At 35.7% G+C, this 17,295-nt stretch overlaps 2 protein-coding genes across 2 annotated transcripts in view; one reads left to right on the top strand and one right to left on the bottom strand.

The window, feature by feature from the left end:
• tspan2a (tetraspanin 2a) overlaps positions 1-10,626 on the top strand; it is a 22,644-nt gene extending 12,018 nt beyond the window's left edge. Inside the window, exons 3-8 of the mRNA XM_058779340.1 lie at positions 3,279-3,376; positions 3,797-3,871; positions 3,971-4,054; positions 4,146-4,211; positions 8,366-8,449; positions 9,062-10,626. Coding sequence (XP_058635323.1) covers positions 3,279-3,376; positions 3,797-3,871; positions 3,971-4,054; positions 4,146-4,211; positions 8,366-8,449; positions 9,062-9,127 — 473 coding nt within the window. The 3' untranslated portion in view covers positions 9,128-10,626. The remainder of the gene's footprint in view (positions 1-3,278; positions 3,377-3,796; positions 3,872-3,970; positions 4,055-4,145; positions 4,212-8,365; positions 8,450-9,061) is intronic.
• On the bottom strand, positions 10,558-17,295 carry slc25a55a (solute carrier family 25 member 55a). Its single transcript, XM_058779339.1, has 10 exons — positions 17,181-17,295; positions 15,852-15,964; positions 15,457-15,582; positions 15,051-15,106; positions 12,812-12,902; positions 12,603-12,721; positions 12,224-12,416; positions 11,969-12,123; positions 11,791-11,866; positions 10,558-11,668 (listed from the first exon to the last, which is right to left on the bottom strand). Exons 2-10 carry the CDS (start codon positions 15,866-15,868, stop codon positions 11,509-11,511), a joined length of 993 nt encoding a protein of 330 aa, XP_058635322.1. The 5' UTR covers positions 15,869-15,964; positions 17,181-17,295; the 3' UTR covers positions 10,558-11,508.

Genomic DNA, 17,295 nt, shown 5'->3' with positions numbered 1-17,295 from the left:
ATATGTCGTCAATGACGGGGAAAGAGTTAATAATGTAAGTGAAGTCAGACCCAAGAAAATGTCGGTCTAATTCTATTTAACCTATAAGTCGCAGACGTTATAATATTAAGCTAATAAGTTTCTTCCTTCTGCTGTAAGGTTAATATTTTGCCTCTGTGTTGTGTTGTGTTTTTTTTTTGTTTTTTTTTGCATATAACAGCATTGCATCATACTGTATCTATTGCTATATTGTGCATTTTAGCAGCAATGACTGGAACAATCTATTTTACAATAACAGTTGAAAGCTGACAGCCTGTGATCTTCCAGTAAACATCTTTGCAGATGAGTCAAAGCTTTCCATGTGCTCATCTTTTTGCTTTTCTTGTTCTGGCGTCATTGGTAAACAACAATTGCCCATTTTCCGTGCTCTCAAGTCATGAGCCACTGAATTGCCTGAGTCCCGGCATGTTTAGGAGAGATCTCTCTGCCCATTTAGAGATGTTCAGTGTTTATATTATAAGAAGGGCAGGAGGGCTGTTTATATGAAATGCCAGCATGTTTTCCATCCATTTGGCAATTAGGAAGTCAAGAGTACTGAGGGCTTGGTGTTTTTAGCTTGCTGAACTCACAGAGGACTCGTGTCAAATCTCCTTTGTCCTGTCCTCAAAAACAACATTATTTTCTCCCTCGGGGATCAATTATTGTGTGTCGTGACGATTGTCTTCCTTGAGCCTTAATAAAACCTCAGCAAAGCTTCAGTGCCGTGCTTTTTGGCAAGCCTTTTGGTCTTTTTGACTCCTTGGAGGGTGGAAATGTCATATCTGAAATGTAAACCTGTGTTTAAGGGTGGAAACATGTTTGAAACGCTACATACTGTTGCCTGTTAAACAACAGGGATTGTAGTACGGTATATTTAGGCCCTCTGATTTTGCTCTAGTTTATCTTTTTCCATTAATTAGTTTGGCCCTAGCTTGTCTAAAGTGGCTCTGAGTTGGCGGCTAGGGAAAGCAGTTGCTCGCGAGGGAGATTGCGCCATCCTAGCGACAGCGTCTCGAGTGACTGTGGCACACAGACGTGTTTGCGTCCTGCGTCTGGGGTGACTGAATTGTTGCTATGGTGAGTTAATTGGCAAGATGAGGAGAATGACAACAAGATCATGAAGATCCTGTAATCATGAATGTCCAGAATAGGTCTGAAATGTTATGTCTTTAACTACAGCATTACATTTTCTGAAGAAAATTAGAGTGGCGTTGACACAATGCTAAAGTGTTGTTCTAGGGCATGGCTAAGGAGTTTTTAGGTGGTGGTTTGTTGTTTTCAGGTCTAAATATATATGACACATTTGGTGGGTCTCTAAAGAAAAGCACCCAGCAGTGATATTCTCAATGAAGTAACTTCTATAATGTTTTATTTTGTATAGTTAATGAACTTTTTAAACAGCCATTCATTCTCAAGTGAAAAATGTGTAGCAAAGCCCAAAACAAAAACGAATTTGAATTTTTAACTATTAGCCTATACAACAACTTTGCATAAATATAATGGAATACTTATAATGATGATGACAGTCATGAGGATTATCTTCATCATCATCATTATTACTATTATTAATACATTATATTTGTGCTAAGTTTAACACAGATATAATTAAATTTTTGCAACCAACAATTTAATCAATACATTTTATTATTTTGCAAAAGGAATTGCAAAATGTACTTAAATATACAATTATTATTTATATCATTATATTTATGTAAACTTGTTTTTGATGTAAATGGTCCCAGAGCACTGCTGTTATATTATTTTGTTTGCTTTTGACTAAATGATCTGTAATAAAACATAATGTGCATTATATATATATATATATATATATATATATATATATATATATATATATATATATAGAAATATAATAACTGCATAAATAACAATAATATATTCTTACCATTATATTTATGCAAAATTGTTTAAAAATATCAATGATGATAATTTATTTATTTATTTTTTTAACATAACATAAACCAGTTACTTGGCCAATGAAATTTTTGCTTCACTGGTTTGGGGGAAACAATCTCGCCGGTAAATACGATTATGGTCTCAGGGCACTGATTGAGCTTGTGGTGTCTGTGTGTGTTGTGTACACAAAGACTGTTTGTTTCTGTTGAGCTGAGGCCGTTGACACTCTGCTTGTTGGAGATACGTGAGGAGACACATTTCACACAGTCTCAAACTTCCCTGCATACAAGATGCAAAACACAAGAACTGCAGTGCGCTTTTATGCCTTGTGCTTTTTTGCATGGGAGTGTAGTTTGCATTGCGTGGGAAAGTACCGTAACACATAAGAGTGATTTTGATTTTGACCATCTGTCAGGAAATGCCCAAAGAACCTTTATAAAATTAGAATCAGTTGCTTTCATTCTCAATCATCTTAAATTACACCTGGGTCCACATTCATAAACCACCATGAAGTGAGAATGCTGAGATAGACTGGTTTTACATCAGTGATCCTAGAACACTGTAAAGTAACAGAGAGAACTAGATTGCACATCGAAGTTTAATAATAAAGGTTTGTTCATGTGTCCTTTACTTTTTGTTGTTGTTGTTGTTAATTGAAATGAGGCTGAAATAAAATATAAATATTAGATGAAAAACTAAAAAAGTAGCCTTTGTGTTGAAGTGCTGTAATAACTGTAAATTGATAAAACTGAAATAAAAATAAATTAGGCCTAAACCTAATTAGTAATATTTAAAAGCCCAGAAAAAAATGACAAAAGTACATAACAAATACTTACTAAAAATTTAATTTCAATTGAAATCTGGAAATAAATACTAATTCAAAATATGAATAGAAAACTATTATTGTAGTATAAATAATACTAAAATAACGCTGTAATTATTTTTAATCAAAAATATAATTTTTACATGAAAATAAAATATTTATTTATTCAGATAGATAGGGACAATACAAAGAACATGAATCCAGCCGAAAAGCTGAAAAATATCCATTGTGCATAGAGAATATAGCATATGCTATAACATAACTAGAGTTTAACATAACTAGAAAATATTATTTTCATTTATTTCCCCTTCGGACGAAAATCACTGTAGCCACTTTTTACATCCACATATCCACATTTTACAAGTTTCTTGAAAATGAACAGATGATTTCATTACACAGGTCTATTCATTTCTGCCATCATCTGGTCATACAGTGAACTGCATGCTGGGATGTTTGTGAATTGAAGTTAAACTTTCAATAGACTAACTCTAAACATTACACTGTACTCTTGGCTTCTCCTCAGCGGTGTACATCCTGATCGGAGCGGGAGGCGTCATGATGTTGGTGGGATTCTTCGGCTGCTTTGGGGCCGTGAGGGAGTCACAGTGTCTTCTGGGATCGGTGGGTAAGAACTACGCAACAGTAAATGAACAAAACACTGTTCCACCATCCCCATCTACAGCCTACATGCACACTGAATAACAGTGACTGTTTTTAAAGCACCACTTTTGTGATTTCTTCAAGAATAAAACTGACCTTAAGCTCTTCTAGTTTTTAATGGAAAGAGCACAGGCTAAGCCTTGGTTTGTTTATACGAAGAGATTTATTTTAATTGTATTATTTTATATTTGTATTTTTTTTTAACTGGGATCAGTTTAGTTACTGGACTCCTTTTCATTTATAATTGGTCTTAAATTAGTTAACATTATTAAAAAATTAGATAAAATAAGTAATAACCTTCTTGATATCCTGTGATATGATACTGTTGATTTGCATTTGATTAGTATTGGCAAACTGAAGTGAAATCTCTTTGTTGTCTAGTTCTTCGCTTGCCTTCTTGTAATTTTTGGCGCAGAGGTTGCTGCTGGAGTCTTTGGTTTTCTAAATAAGGATAAGGTATGTCATGCACTGTATCAATCATTTTATTGAATGAAAATATGAACATCTGTCATCTAATGATGTGATATGATCAGATACTCTCACATGTGTTTCTAGATCATTCAAGATGTCCAAAACTATTACCAGTCTTCTATGAAAAATGACAATGGGACTGCTATTGTAACCATGTATCACAATGTGGTAAGTCGAGCTTTTGTTTTACAGACACTGTTAGTAAATGATGTGTGCCTATAGTGGCAGTATCGTCATCATCTTCTGGCATCTTTCACAGCTTGAATGCTGCGGGTCTGAGTCCTCTCCCTCTTCTGGACTGTGCACTGCTGAAGGTCCTGTCATGGTATGTTCAAATCTGTTTTTGAAATATGTATTTGAACACAGATCTGAAGGAATCGCTTGAGTTAGATGAAAGGAGTCAGAGCCTTAAATTAACTTTATGACACATGATCTAAAGGCAGGTCATCTGAGAAGATTTTTCATCCATAATTATGTCTATGGCTGTCACGATTCTTCGATTTCAATTTTTGTCGTTTAACCAGTAAAATATCGGAAGTGGCGTATTCCACAGACGAGAATCCATGAAAAGCATTATTAGACCATTTTATAAGGCTGCATGAAATATTAAAGGGTTACTCCACCCCAAAATGAAAATTTTGTCATTAATCACTTACCCCCATGTCGTTCCAAACCCGTAAAAGCTTTGTTCGTCTTCGGAACACAATTTAAGATATTTTGCATGAAAATCCGGAGGCTTGTGACTGTCCCATTGACTGCCAAGTAAATACCACTGTCAAGGCCCAGAAAAGTATGAAAGACATCGTCAAAATAGTCCATCTGCCATCAGCAGACAAAAAGCAACTTTTTGTACGCGAAGAAAACAAAAATAACAACTTTATTCAACAATTTGTCTCCGTAGCACCATTTCTGAGAATATCCGCTGGACGCAACTGCGTACGCTGTTCTGTGTCAGCCGCACCACACCACACTCTCCAAAATGCCACTACAGAGACGAATTGTAGAATAAAGTCGTTATTTTTTATTTCTGTGCATACAAAAAGTATTCTCGTAGCTTCATAACGTTACAGTACATACTGTGGTTTAATATGCGCTTTATTTATATGCGTGTAGGTTACGTGCATCTCAGAGCGGCTCACAGTAAATGCTGCTCCACACAAACAGGTATTATTTACATACGTAAAGCATCTCAAACTCCATCTCTGCTAATGCTGCGACTTTTGGTTATAATGTTCATCTGGGAACAATGTGCAGCGTTCTATCAGATTTATGAGGTAAATCATTTATAAACCTATGCCAACATCTTTCTCAATATGCTAACTGTTCATCGCAATTTTAAAATAAAAGTTTAAACCCTCGCTCTGAGTTTGCATGTTTTGATGTCCACATTCTTGTTCAAGAAACGCATTTCTATAATAAAGAAGCGACCAAATATTAAAGATTGAGTGGACATCGGAATTATATGTTGTTTGGTCAATATCAAACAAAGATTAGATCGCGCCCTAATTTGTGAGGCTGTTGGCGCCCCCTGCAGGCATTTGATATAATACATAATGTACATAAGATATAGTTTTAATGTCTCATTATGTTTTGTATTTAACTGTTTTATTCAATAAAACTACATGATTACTTGCTTTTGATATGCTTATATCTTATATCTTGGTATCTTATTTGGTCCAATTATTATTGCCTCATTTCTATTATATATGTATTATAAAAATGATCAGATTACTCGATTACCAAAATAATTGTTAGCGACATCCATGATTATGTCTTTATAGGCCATGTAGCTGTATTGCATTGCATTATTTTATTTAAAAAATCTATATGCATTTTTTTGTCCAGAGAAAGAGCATTTTAGCCATTGTACCCAGTGTATATTTGCAGCACAAGCCATTGTGTGTCAGCCAGGCACAAAGAGATTAAAAAAAGTGCTTGTTCTAACCAGCAGCATGACCACAATGAGTGACACTCCATTTTGTCGATCACGTTTATATTTTGGGGGTATAGAGTGCTGCAGTGATGCCATATCACAAACTGTCGCACATGTTAAGATTGGTCAGGAATTCACATTGCATTTTATTTACTTAGCACAGCCAATTCTTAATCACATATGACTTTTTTTTGCCTTTATTTTACTTTATTATGTGTCCCTTAACATCAGAGCTTGTTAGTGCTCTTTTGACTCACAAGCAGGACATGTTTCAGACTCAAGTGATGGGTAGTTCTGACACAGACCCTTAGATGGCAGCCATGTTGTTCTGTACGGTGTATAAGGGAGGGAGGGAGGGGTGCGGGACACAGACCAGTGGAGTGAGGAGGTAAGAGGGGCTTAGAGAGGAAAATGAAGCAGACAGTGGCAAGATGTCCCATGAGTCACTTGATCCGATAAGCCCACAGGGGCACAAAGGCGCCAGTTTTTTTTATTTATAACAGGCGGGAAGACACATTGATCGCCTGAGAAACATGATGTCACATTGTGCTTCAGTTGTCAAGTTCATACTGTCAGCTGATCCCAATCAGCAAAGCACATTAGAGAAAACCAAACCACAACAGCATGCTTACATACTGTTTACAGTGGCTAAAGAGCATAGAAATTAACTATTAAAATATATTTTGTGCACCACAACTATTAGCTGTAGCCCTCTGTGTGTGTATAATATAAAATATAGCAATATTGTGAAATAGTTTTACTATTTAAAATACGTGCTTTCTATCTTAAAATGTAATTTATTCTTATGATGCAAAGCTGAATTTTCAGCATCATTACTCCAGTCTTCAGTGTCACATGAGTTTTCAGAAATCATTCTAATATACTGATTTGCTGCTTAAGAAATATTGAAAACAGTGGTGGTGCTTAATATTTTTATGGAGACCTTAATACATTTTTTCAGGATTATTTGATGAGTGGAAATTTTAAAAGAACAGCATTTATTTGAAACCAAAATCTTTTGTAGCAATGTAAAAGACTCAATGACTGCTTGTAAAAACTTGAACTTAAAAACGAGGTGTTATTTGGTTTGCAGTCAAATCGCTCATCATTTTCTTTTTTCTTTTAATTTAAACGATCATTATTTCAATGTTTTCGTTCTAAAGGATATCCACAATGCTGGTTAAATAATGCATTACATAAAGTAAACAAAGTGAATAGACGTGATGTTTTGAAAATAGATAAACCCATTAAAAATTAACAATTAACAATTTCAGTAAATTGTTCATTGACATACAGTGAGCACAGTAATATGATAAAAATCAGTCATTTATAAAGATTGGCACATATTATCATCTGATACATCTTTGCACCACAAGTTTCAGTATCACCCATTGTTTACCTTTAAGAGATTGCGTAACCTTTCAGATATGCTGATCAACCAGATATGCTGCTTTTATACAAGGTTGTTTCCCGTGCAGAAATTTGGTAAAGTGTAGAGAGTTTATATGTCCAATAACACAAAAATGCTTTAAAATTACATCTTGTATTACCTGTTCAACTCGTAATGTGATCTATATGTTAAAATGTCCTTGTCAAAAAATATATATAGGTAAATCATTGCGTCAGTTGAAATTACGAATCAATGAACATAAGTCAAGTATACGACAAGACATAACTTCTTCAGTAGCCAGACATTTGAATGAACTGGGACATGACATCAAACAATTGGAATGTATACTGTAGGTATAGAGGAAGTTATTGGATCACGCAGAGGAGGTAATATAAATGAAGAATTATTCAAACGAGAAGCATTTTGGATCGATAAACTTAAATCACTTACTTCAAGTGGCATGAATGAGGAGTTGGATCGTTCTGTTTTCCTTTAATGAATTATAATTGGTCAAATCAATATGTAATATTTTGTGGAGTAGATCTCAAGCATTCAGTGTGAAAATAAGTTATAATAATAATATAATAATCATTGAATTTTCCATTGTTAAAAGTAAAGACTGCTGATGGTTTATTTGAACTGTTAGTGTATACAAGAGGTAATTCCGAGGTAATTTATGTTTGAATAAGAGGTATATTGTAATGCAATGGTGGTTATGATAATGCGTGTGGTATTTAAATGCAAGTTGTTGTATATTGAAATGGAGTACGTAAGCTTTTAATGAATGAACATTGGTAAATGAACGATGACGTCAAAAAAGCGAAAAGAAAAGACTGTCTGATCATAGTTTTGTATAATAAGTAATTTAAACAATCATAAAATAAATAGTCATTGCCCAAATCTGCATAAGTTGGTAGGAAACACAGTTGTGCATAACAATGATTTGTACATTTTATTAAGCAATTACAATTGTTGGTGATAAAACATGCATATCTCTGTTATTTTATAACTTTGATAGTGGTTCATCCAATCAGATTTCAGAGCCAGAGCTATTCACTTTACAGTCAGTAGAACTGAACCCATGTTGTGTATGTATGCTGTTGTTTTATCTTTATCACAACATCCACACTCAACTTTCTTTTGAAATATTTTCAAGGATTGTAACACAGCTATAGAAGAGTTCTTCAACGAAAAACTCTTCATAATCGGATATGTTGGCATCGGCATTGCTGGAATTATGGTAACAAAATTTTAACAAACTTCTTTTTGTGAAATGTGCTTCAAAAATGTAGTCAAATTTATTTGTATAGTGATTTTCACAGTACATTTTTTTACAGAAAATTATGTTAACGGTTATTATATCTTTGTATCTTGTGTGTGTGTGTGCATGTGCATGCACACGCGTGTGTGTGTGTGCCTTGATTAGAGCCGAGCGATAATTTAGTTTGCATTTTGTAACAAGATATGTTATATCCTACGTATATGGTCCTACGTTAGTATAGTCCATGTATGAGAATACTTAAATATCCAATTTTTATATATTTTTTAAAATTTAATAGCAAGAGCTAGATGGTAATACAGTTACAGTGTGCAATGAATTAAAAGATTAGGCAGCTGAGATTTGCTTTATAGTATAGAAAAGTATATACAAAATGTGCATATGTTATCTTTAATATTAATGAGACTTGGTTTGAAATTTTGTAATGCAGTGACCTTCCAGCAGTGTTGCACTGTTTAGGCTACTATCGTAGGCCACGCGGTACATGTGGCTTAAGTGTTCAAATGCTTTTTGGGAAAACTGTAGCTTGTATTTGTCATGTTTAACATATGAACATTCCCTCTGTTTTGGCAGATAATTGGCATGATCTTCAGCATGGTTCTATGCTGCGCCATTCGGAACAGCAGAGAAGTTATTTAGGATCTTCGCGGTTCCACTCTCACTCAGTTGGACTGTTTCAAAGCCCGCCATCTTTGACCTCATCAGACCATCACATTCAGGCTCGGGAAGCGGGTGGAGGAGCTCCCATGAGGCAGTGTGGGTCTTGTGGTACTGTTTCGTGAACAGCGATTGTTTCTGTCTTTTGTTACTTGCGTTGTTTGATGATGACCTCCACTGCATGGACTGCTACTGTAACCGCATTAACCTTTACATTTATTTTGTCTTTAATTATTTATTACTGAATCACCATCACAAGGGGAAACTTCACAGTGTACATCTTGCTTTTATTCAAACTTGATCTCCTCTAATAGAGTCTTCAGTTCAGACTTTCACAGTGAACTGGACATTTACTTGCTGATGTAAATAAGCTCTCTGCTGCCTCACTGATTTAAAAAAAAACTACTTTTCATGTTTTTTTTTTTAATGCTATTTATTGTGTGAACTAGACCAGGTTTTTGTGCTAATTGATAATGGGTCATGTTTATTGTGTTTTGCTGGTTATTAGTATTTGGTTATTGGACTTTTGCCACATCATAAAGATACTGAATGAAGCTGATAAGTGGATTGAGTCAACAAAGTCAACACAAACTCAAAATCAATTTAATTTCATAACATTTCAAGGTTCATCAGTGCATGGTTTTCCAAACGAAACAATGAGCTTCATAATTTTATCAAAACTTAACTTGCTCTTTCTTTGAAACAACTTTTTGACCTCGCACCTATGTGCTATCGGTTAATGTTAACCAAAAAAAACCCACCACTGTTAAGGCTACTATCATAGGCCAGATTTTTTTTAAATATTGCCAGTAGTATCTTAATGTTGATTAATAGTAATAACAATTACAGCAATAATAGCAAATAGAGTTGAAAAACTGTTACTGCTGAGAGGAAGCTCAACTTTCGACCTCCATTTTCCAGACAATAAAAACCTTAAAATTGTTTGATTCATGTTGACTTTTTCTAAGTGTCACTGGTTTAATCTTGTTTTTATTTTTTGAATCTGGTTAATGCAGATTACTTTCCTTACTTGGCTGATTTTGAATCTGTAAAGTTCAAACCCCAGTTTTTAGGGAGATCAACAAATGTCATTTGCAATACCACTGTAAAATTGCAAAAACATCTGAAGTAATTTTTAAACCATTTCCTCTTTTTTCTAACTTTTGCTTTGGCAGGTCCGTTCAGGAATGTGACCCACTAGTTTTGTTCTATGTGCCTTTATAACAGACAAAGCTGCATCATAAACATGTTTGCAATTACAATAAGAGCAATGTAGTTGCTCTTAACGTGAAGTAGTTTTTTTTTTTTACTGTTTCATAGCATCGTGTTGCATGTAAATGGCTTTGAAATAAGAAACTATGGTCACCGGGCATGAAAGCCTGAGCAACATTAAAACAGCGCTCACACAAATAAAACATTTGATTTTTTATTCATTTTTGTAATGTTGAAGTAGACCATTGCATTAAACAGAAATTAATACATGTTGCATTGAGGTGTCATTGTAGGAAGATGTTAATACTGTCATCAAACATCACAGCACTTAAACATGCAGCCTTTTGCTCAAGGCCAGGTCCCTCAAACTTTGAAGAGTTTGTCTTGCATGTTAATTTAAGGCAAACACATGACCTGAAAATAATGACCTACGTTATGGGATCAGAAATCCCTGGAAGCTACAGTAACACATGCTGGTCCATGTAACGGAAAATAAAAATAAATGCACGTCTTAAATATTGCATAAATACGATATGCATCAAATGTTAGGCTGTTTTCAGTAGTCATTGCATACTTCATTTTAGACTGCATCTTTACCAAAATCAGCTCAGAAATTGAAATGGACCACGATGTGCATCTGATGGAACGAAACGGAATGAAAGTCAATGACATTCCCTAAAACGATGAACAATTTAGAGTTACAAAGTCTGAAAGCTTCAAAAGCATTAAGTAACCCAATTGTTTAGACACTGAAAACAGTGACAGGAACAGAAATAAGTGAATTTTGAGTAGGAAAAGAGACAAAAGAATTGTAGATAGATGGGGAGTCAGAAAACAGTGTCATTACAGTGACACCAGTCTCCCTCATTGAGGGGAAACATTCACATATGCTTCAAGAAAACGTAAGCACGTCAAGCGCTCTCTTCCAGACATATCCTTACCAACAAGTGCAAAACACTGGCCACAGCCCATCAAATAAGCCTGTAAACCAAAGAGGAAGTGTGGTAAGGCTGGAAAAAACTCACAGGAACTTAACCAGAGTAGAAGTTGTCATTCTTTCAACAACTCTACCATCTTGATTACTGTTTATCTTCTCTTGTAAATGTACAGTTGGTTGTGTAGCTGCCACAGTCAGAGATACTGGGGTCTGTTCAGTCAGAGATTAGCTTTAGGGAGGACTGGCTCATGATAAACTCTCCCACGCCGAGGAAGTACATGACCTGTACAATACCGAACAGTGGCGCGATGACTAGAGCCCTGCAGCCCGCTCCCTTCAGGAATGCCGACGGCCCTTCTCGCTTCATGATCTTGCTGTAAGAATGAAAAAAAAAAACAAGCAAAGGTCACACACTGTAGATGATATACTCACATTCCAGAATTACAAATCAGTTAAATCGTAACATTTAAAACAAGTTAAAGGACTGATGCATCACCTGAAACAGTCAATTATGCCGCTGTAGGTTTCCTCGTTGGCTCCTTTGCTTAGAGACTGCAGCCTGGTCTTAACCACTGCCAAATAGGATTTAAAAAAAAAAAAAGTGAGCATATACATTTTAAAAAAAAAGCTGTGCCAATGAAAAAGGACTGAAGAGGACCCAAAACAACTCTTACCATCACATGGGTTAACAGCAATAGCAGCTGTGGAGCCTGCGGCACATCCAGAGATGAACGACCAATAAAATGGTGCAGCCTCATCAGGCGAGGGCTTACCCAGCTTGTTCAAATGTGCAAAGAGAGGAAAGTAGACAATCGAGAAAGGTACATCTCTAAATAAGAGAAAAAGAAAAAACACAGGGCATTTATAGTCTCGTTACTGTGAATGTTTGCATTTAGTGTTGTTACAGTACAGATTTTATGACGCATTACCTTAACAGAGTTGCACCAAGGCCTTTGTAGAGCCCCTGAATGCCTTGAGTGTGCAGTAACTCTCTTGCGATCTGGGTGGCAGATACAGCCCTGGATGAGGTGTTGGGTACCACGTTGTAGGAGCGACTCAACACTGCGTTTGTGGTCGCCAGTCTGTTGGCTGGAATGATGCCTGGTTTTCTCTGCTGAGCGGCTGTGAAGATGATCGGAAAGTCGTTACTACAGCTAAATGACTGAGTGAGAAATACAACTACACTGTACTCATTGCAAAATAACCCCCAACAAATATTGAGGCCAAATGACACAACAGACCAATAGAATCAAGAATGCTCAATAGGCTAGATTTCTTTGCTTCATTAAGCACAAAAAGGAAACCTACCTAATCTCCCAGCATCCTGTAGTTGAATTTTCAGCATCTCCATTGGAGTAGTGACGATAACCTGGCACATGCCTGCACCACATCCAGCCAACATCTCTCTAAATACAGTCAGCCCTCTCCTGTAACAAACAAGGCAATGATTATAGATGTACATTTTAAAAGAACTGCATCTGAACAAGCACTAAGAAGTGCAGCAGTTGTAAACATACCCATCTTTGGAAAGGTGGCACCGGAAGAAGTCATTGGCAGCCAGTTTTATGGCCTTCTCAGGAGTGACCAGTGTAAGATTAACCCCAGCACCTAAAAGACAAACAAACAGAGGGTTAAACTACACCACAACTGACCACAGATCAGCAAACACATTCCCCACCACCATCAAACCAGAGATAAATCTACAACATGACCTTATCAAATACCATTCAAACAGATAAAAATGCTACCAAGACTGTAAGAATATAAGCAAAGCTTATGAGAGAACTGTGAGCTGATGATGGAGGGGGATTTTACATAATGTGAACAAAACCAAAAATGTACTAGTACATAAACAAACAGAGTGGACAGAAAAATAGGACAGAATATTCAGATAAAATGTAGTGAAACAAAAATGAATGCAGGCACATTCCAGAAAGAGACCGACATTAGGGTTGTGCAGTATCACAGTATATAAGAGAAGAGAAACGTGTCAGCAGGTAGATTTTGCTGTGCAGTTCATGCAGTGATTAATCTGCAAACAACAAAGAGAAACACAGCCTATTCTCCAAACACTTGCATTGAATACTGCTTTGTGTAGTTTTGATGTGTTGCACGTGTTAACTGTAGTATTAATATTAGTCATCTGATGTGAGCTAGCTTCAAATATTATTTAGAATGTACTGTCTACATTATATTTATAATGTACTGTATTGACTCTTGTTTTTCAATGAAGTGAAATGTTTTACAGACGTATGGATTTGTTGTGCATTTCTTTAGTATGTTAATTCACATACTAAAGAAAATAATCCATAATAAAAGAAAAGACTAAGTAACTTTAATTTGTGAATTATTCATTATGTTATTGAAAAAAGTATAACAGTGTAAAATAAAACATTTTGGGTTGAATTTATGCAAAAATATATAGAATTCGGTCATACTGCCCAGCCCTAATTGAAACCATGTTATTTTAAGATGCCACTGTCTTTAAAGACAAAACACAGCAGTTGTTCACATGATCAAATAAAAAGACCTTAAAAAAGACAAAGCAGATAATGAGTGTAAGTGATGATGATGAATATCCAACAAAACATTCTAGATGTTAACAGAACATGGCAAGATGGGTTAGTACCGAATGAGAATAGAGCAAGGACAGTGAAGAAAGTGGAGGAGGAGAAAAAAAAAAAAAAAAAACTACACAGGAGGAAGAAGCAAAAAAAGTAAATATCAATTCAATAATTGTGTATAAATAAATCAAAAACTGGTGCCTAATTGTAATAGAGCAGAGGGAGTAAGAACCATGATAAATGATTTGCCTCCAGCGTGGCTGCGCCTTATCGGCTAGCCTTCACTATCCCAGCGGGGACCCATGTCTGTAACATGAAAAACACAGATGCAGACAACAGCATTCCTCACAGAAATGGAGACCCGGCACAAAACACCGACTCCAATCTCCTCCAAACTCTACAGATAACACTCTTCAAGGAAACTTATACTGGTCTACTGAATAACTGAAGCCAAACAACTGATCGACCAAACGTAATCATTACAACATGTTTGATTTGCTTCATTTAAAATTAACCCTCTGATGCATTAATTATTAAATCTCAAGAAAGTAACGTTTCTTCATACTTTAAAACACCATAAAACCATGTCCTACTTTTTTGAGTGCATTATTTTCTTGAATTTAAAATAAAATGTATTTTGAGAGATCCATTAACATTATAAGACAATTGTAAATATTACAGCTACTTATACAAGATGTGCGGTCAGGAATAAAGCATAGTCATGGCTGAGGGCCAAATTAAAAAATAATAAAAAAATTCACCCCAAGGTGGTTTGGACATGAATGGTTTAAATGCCACTATAAGTGCACGCCATGCATCAGAGGGTTAAAAATAAAGGGTTATGTACACTCTAGGCTGTTATTATGGGCATTTAAGTTAAGTTACCAACCAAAGTGTACTCTGAACAGTTTTTTTTTTTTAAATTGGGAAATGTTGGGAAAGTGCTTAAATATTGCTATTTCAGTGCTATAAATAGCAAAAAAAAACAAACAAAAAAAAACAAACACTGTATTCGTTTTAATTTAACTACCACCAGCCAAGCTATTCTAGTTCATTCTCCAAAGTCATATGGACTGGATTCCTCAAGTCTATTCAGGTGTACCCATCATGCCATATAAGAGGCTATACTAATCTAAGTAGAGTATAATTATACATTAAGTCACTTATGAATAAATAAAAGAGTGAATCTTACCTCTATACATGCCAAAGTATCCCTCAGATCGCACTGTTTTGATGAGGCAGTCAATCCTAAAAGACAAACAGTTGTTAACATGGGTCAGCCAATCTGCTTCAACAAATTAACCTGTATTAACAACGTGTGGTATGTTCAGTATGTGTTTACATCAAGCATGAGACACGGTCTGGCCTCAATCCTTATAAGGCTTTGCAGTGACCACAGTGGCTGAACCATCATGTCAGGCGGAAACTAATGCCTGACCATGCATCACACATTCCACTAGGATTAACTACCAATGCATGGCTAATCAAATCAAAGTGAGGAATGCCACAGCCATGAAACAAGCAACAGTTTCTAATAATAGTGTGTGTGTGTGAATTAAAATAGAATAGGAAAAGGAAAAGTAGTCGAGAGCCCTTACATGTTCTTGTAGACTTGCTGGCCTGGTCTCTGGTTCTGGAGTCTGGTCTTGGCCAAATCGATGGGAAACACGCAAGTGACCCCAACGATGCCAGCAACGCCACCATTAATCAGTTTGGCAGGGAGGCTAGAGGTGAGGGGGAAAAGTAAAAAATTAAACAAGTTATAAATAAAATAAAATAAAGAAATACATTCACATAGACACACACATATATCAAAAGGACCTTTAAATTCCTAAAAGTGTGTGTGAGTACACAGTATACTTTTTTTGAAAACTTAACTACATACAGAAAGGTCACATTTACAAGGACATTCAACAGAAGAAGCATTCAAAAATAAAATACATCACCCAAAAACAACCTAATTCAAATATATATGATTTATAATCTCCTGTACCTGATTTGCTGAGACATTGTGAAGTGAGGAATTCAGGAATGAGATGAAGACCGAGTTTGATGAGAGTTTCTTGCAGTGATCGGTAAAGGATTTCAGACCTCGAGAGCAGAGACCTGGAGTAAAGACAGTGATCGGTGTTAACTGACTGAAATAAGCCTGTCTACACGTACTCTACAACCGGAATAAACAACTTTCTCCTCGCTGTCATTAAGCTCTTCCGACGCATCGCAGGAGGTTTTAATCCACCGGACAAAACACTGAGCCATAAGGTCAAATGAGACTGACTCACTTCCGGCTAATGTGGAATGTACGTATGTGTTCAGTCAGGGGGTTTGGCTTTGTGGCGTGTAATTAGATCTCTGGTCTGCTGAGTAGAGATTACTGTACGAGTCATTTCCGCGAATGTCGACTTTTTCGAACAGTTTGTTTCAAAGCGCGGGCAGTTCTTTTACGTACTGACGTAATTACGCAATCACGTGGTCTCTGGCATCCCACGGATTAAATGTTACGGTAAAGCCATATATATATATATATATATATATATATATATATATATATATGATACAATATGCAATTTATTAATAAGGGTGTTACTTGATGACTCGCTAATTGCAAGGAATGTTTAAGTGAATTCGTGAACGAATCTTTCAAACTGGTTTTGTGAACCAGCTCAACGTGTTCTTTATAAAGAGTCGACCCAAAAGAATGATTCATTCACGAATTGGAAACCGCTTATTCCTGTGAAGTGAATATAACAAGATAACTCAAGACCTGACATGTTTAGTGACATTCCTCTTACCCACGTCCAGGCTTGCAAACAAGCTTAAGTCTCGGCATGTTATTTCTTCGGCAATTTTATAACTATTTTCACAAAGATCGTTCCTAATTCCCAACATTTTTGTGGCTGTTACATTAAAAAATAATGATACAGATAATACAGTATTAACGAGAGTTCATAATGCAATGAAAAATAAATAATTAAATAAACCTTTATAAAACAAATCTCAAAAGCAACGCTTTGAATGCAGTTACGGAAATTCAGTCAGCATGTCTAAAAAAGCGGAAATGAATTACCCGGTTTCTCCTAACGGTCTAAACTGCAGGTTAGTTACACGGCAAACTAAAACCGGTTTAAATAAATTAAAACAATTCAAAGAACATACCTCCAACACCGAATATATAACATGTTTATGAGTATATTAACGGTAACGTAACGTTAAACGTTTTGGCGGTGAAGAGCTTTCTGCTATATTTCTACTATTTTACTTCTATATTAGTACTAGAAAATAAATCTGCTTTACGTTTTTTCCCCTCAAAATAAAAACTTACCTCAGAAAATGAGCAGATATCGTTCAAATATTTTAAGGAGATTCCGTTTTCTAGAAACTTCCGCGACGAGGAACTTTGAATGAATGTTTGAATGGAAAATTCCTCTCAGCTTTAA

This window comes from Onychostoma macrolepis, chromosome 06 (genome assembly GCF_012432095.1).
Source record: "Onychostoma macrolepis isolate SWU-2019 chromosome 06, ASM1243209v1, whole genome shotgun sequence".
Taxonomy (NCBI): Eukaryota; Metazoa; Chordata; class Actinopteri; order Cypriniformes; family Cyprinidae; genus Onychostoma; species Onychostoma macrolepis.
Note: the sequence above shows the minus strand (reverse complement) of the source record. Positions and strands in the feature narration are given on the sequence as shown.

Excerpts from the sequence above, each read along its gene's own strand:
- slc25a55a (XM_058779339.1), bottom strand. Across the intron at positions 15,107-15,456 it reads CAGCAAGTCTACAAGAACAT|GATTGACTGCCTCATCAAAA; the intron begins GTAAGGGCTCTC and ends TTTGTCTTTTAG. Across the intron at positions 11,867-11,968 it reads TGCTGTTAACCCATGTGATG|TGGTTAAGACCAGGCTGCAG; the intron begins GTAAGAGTTGTT and ends CCTATTTGGCAG.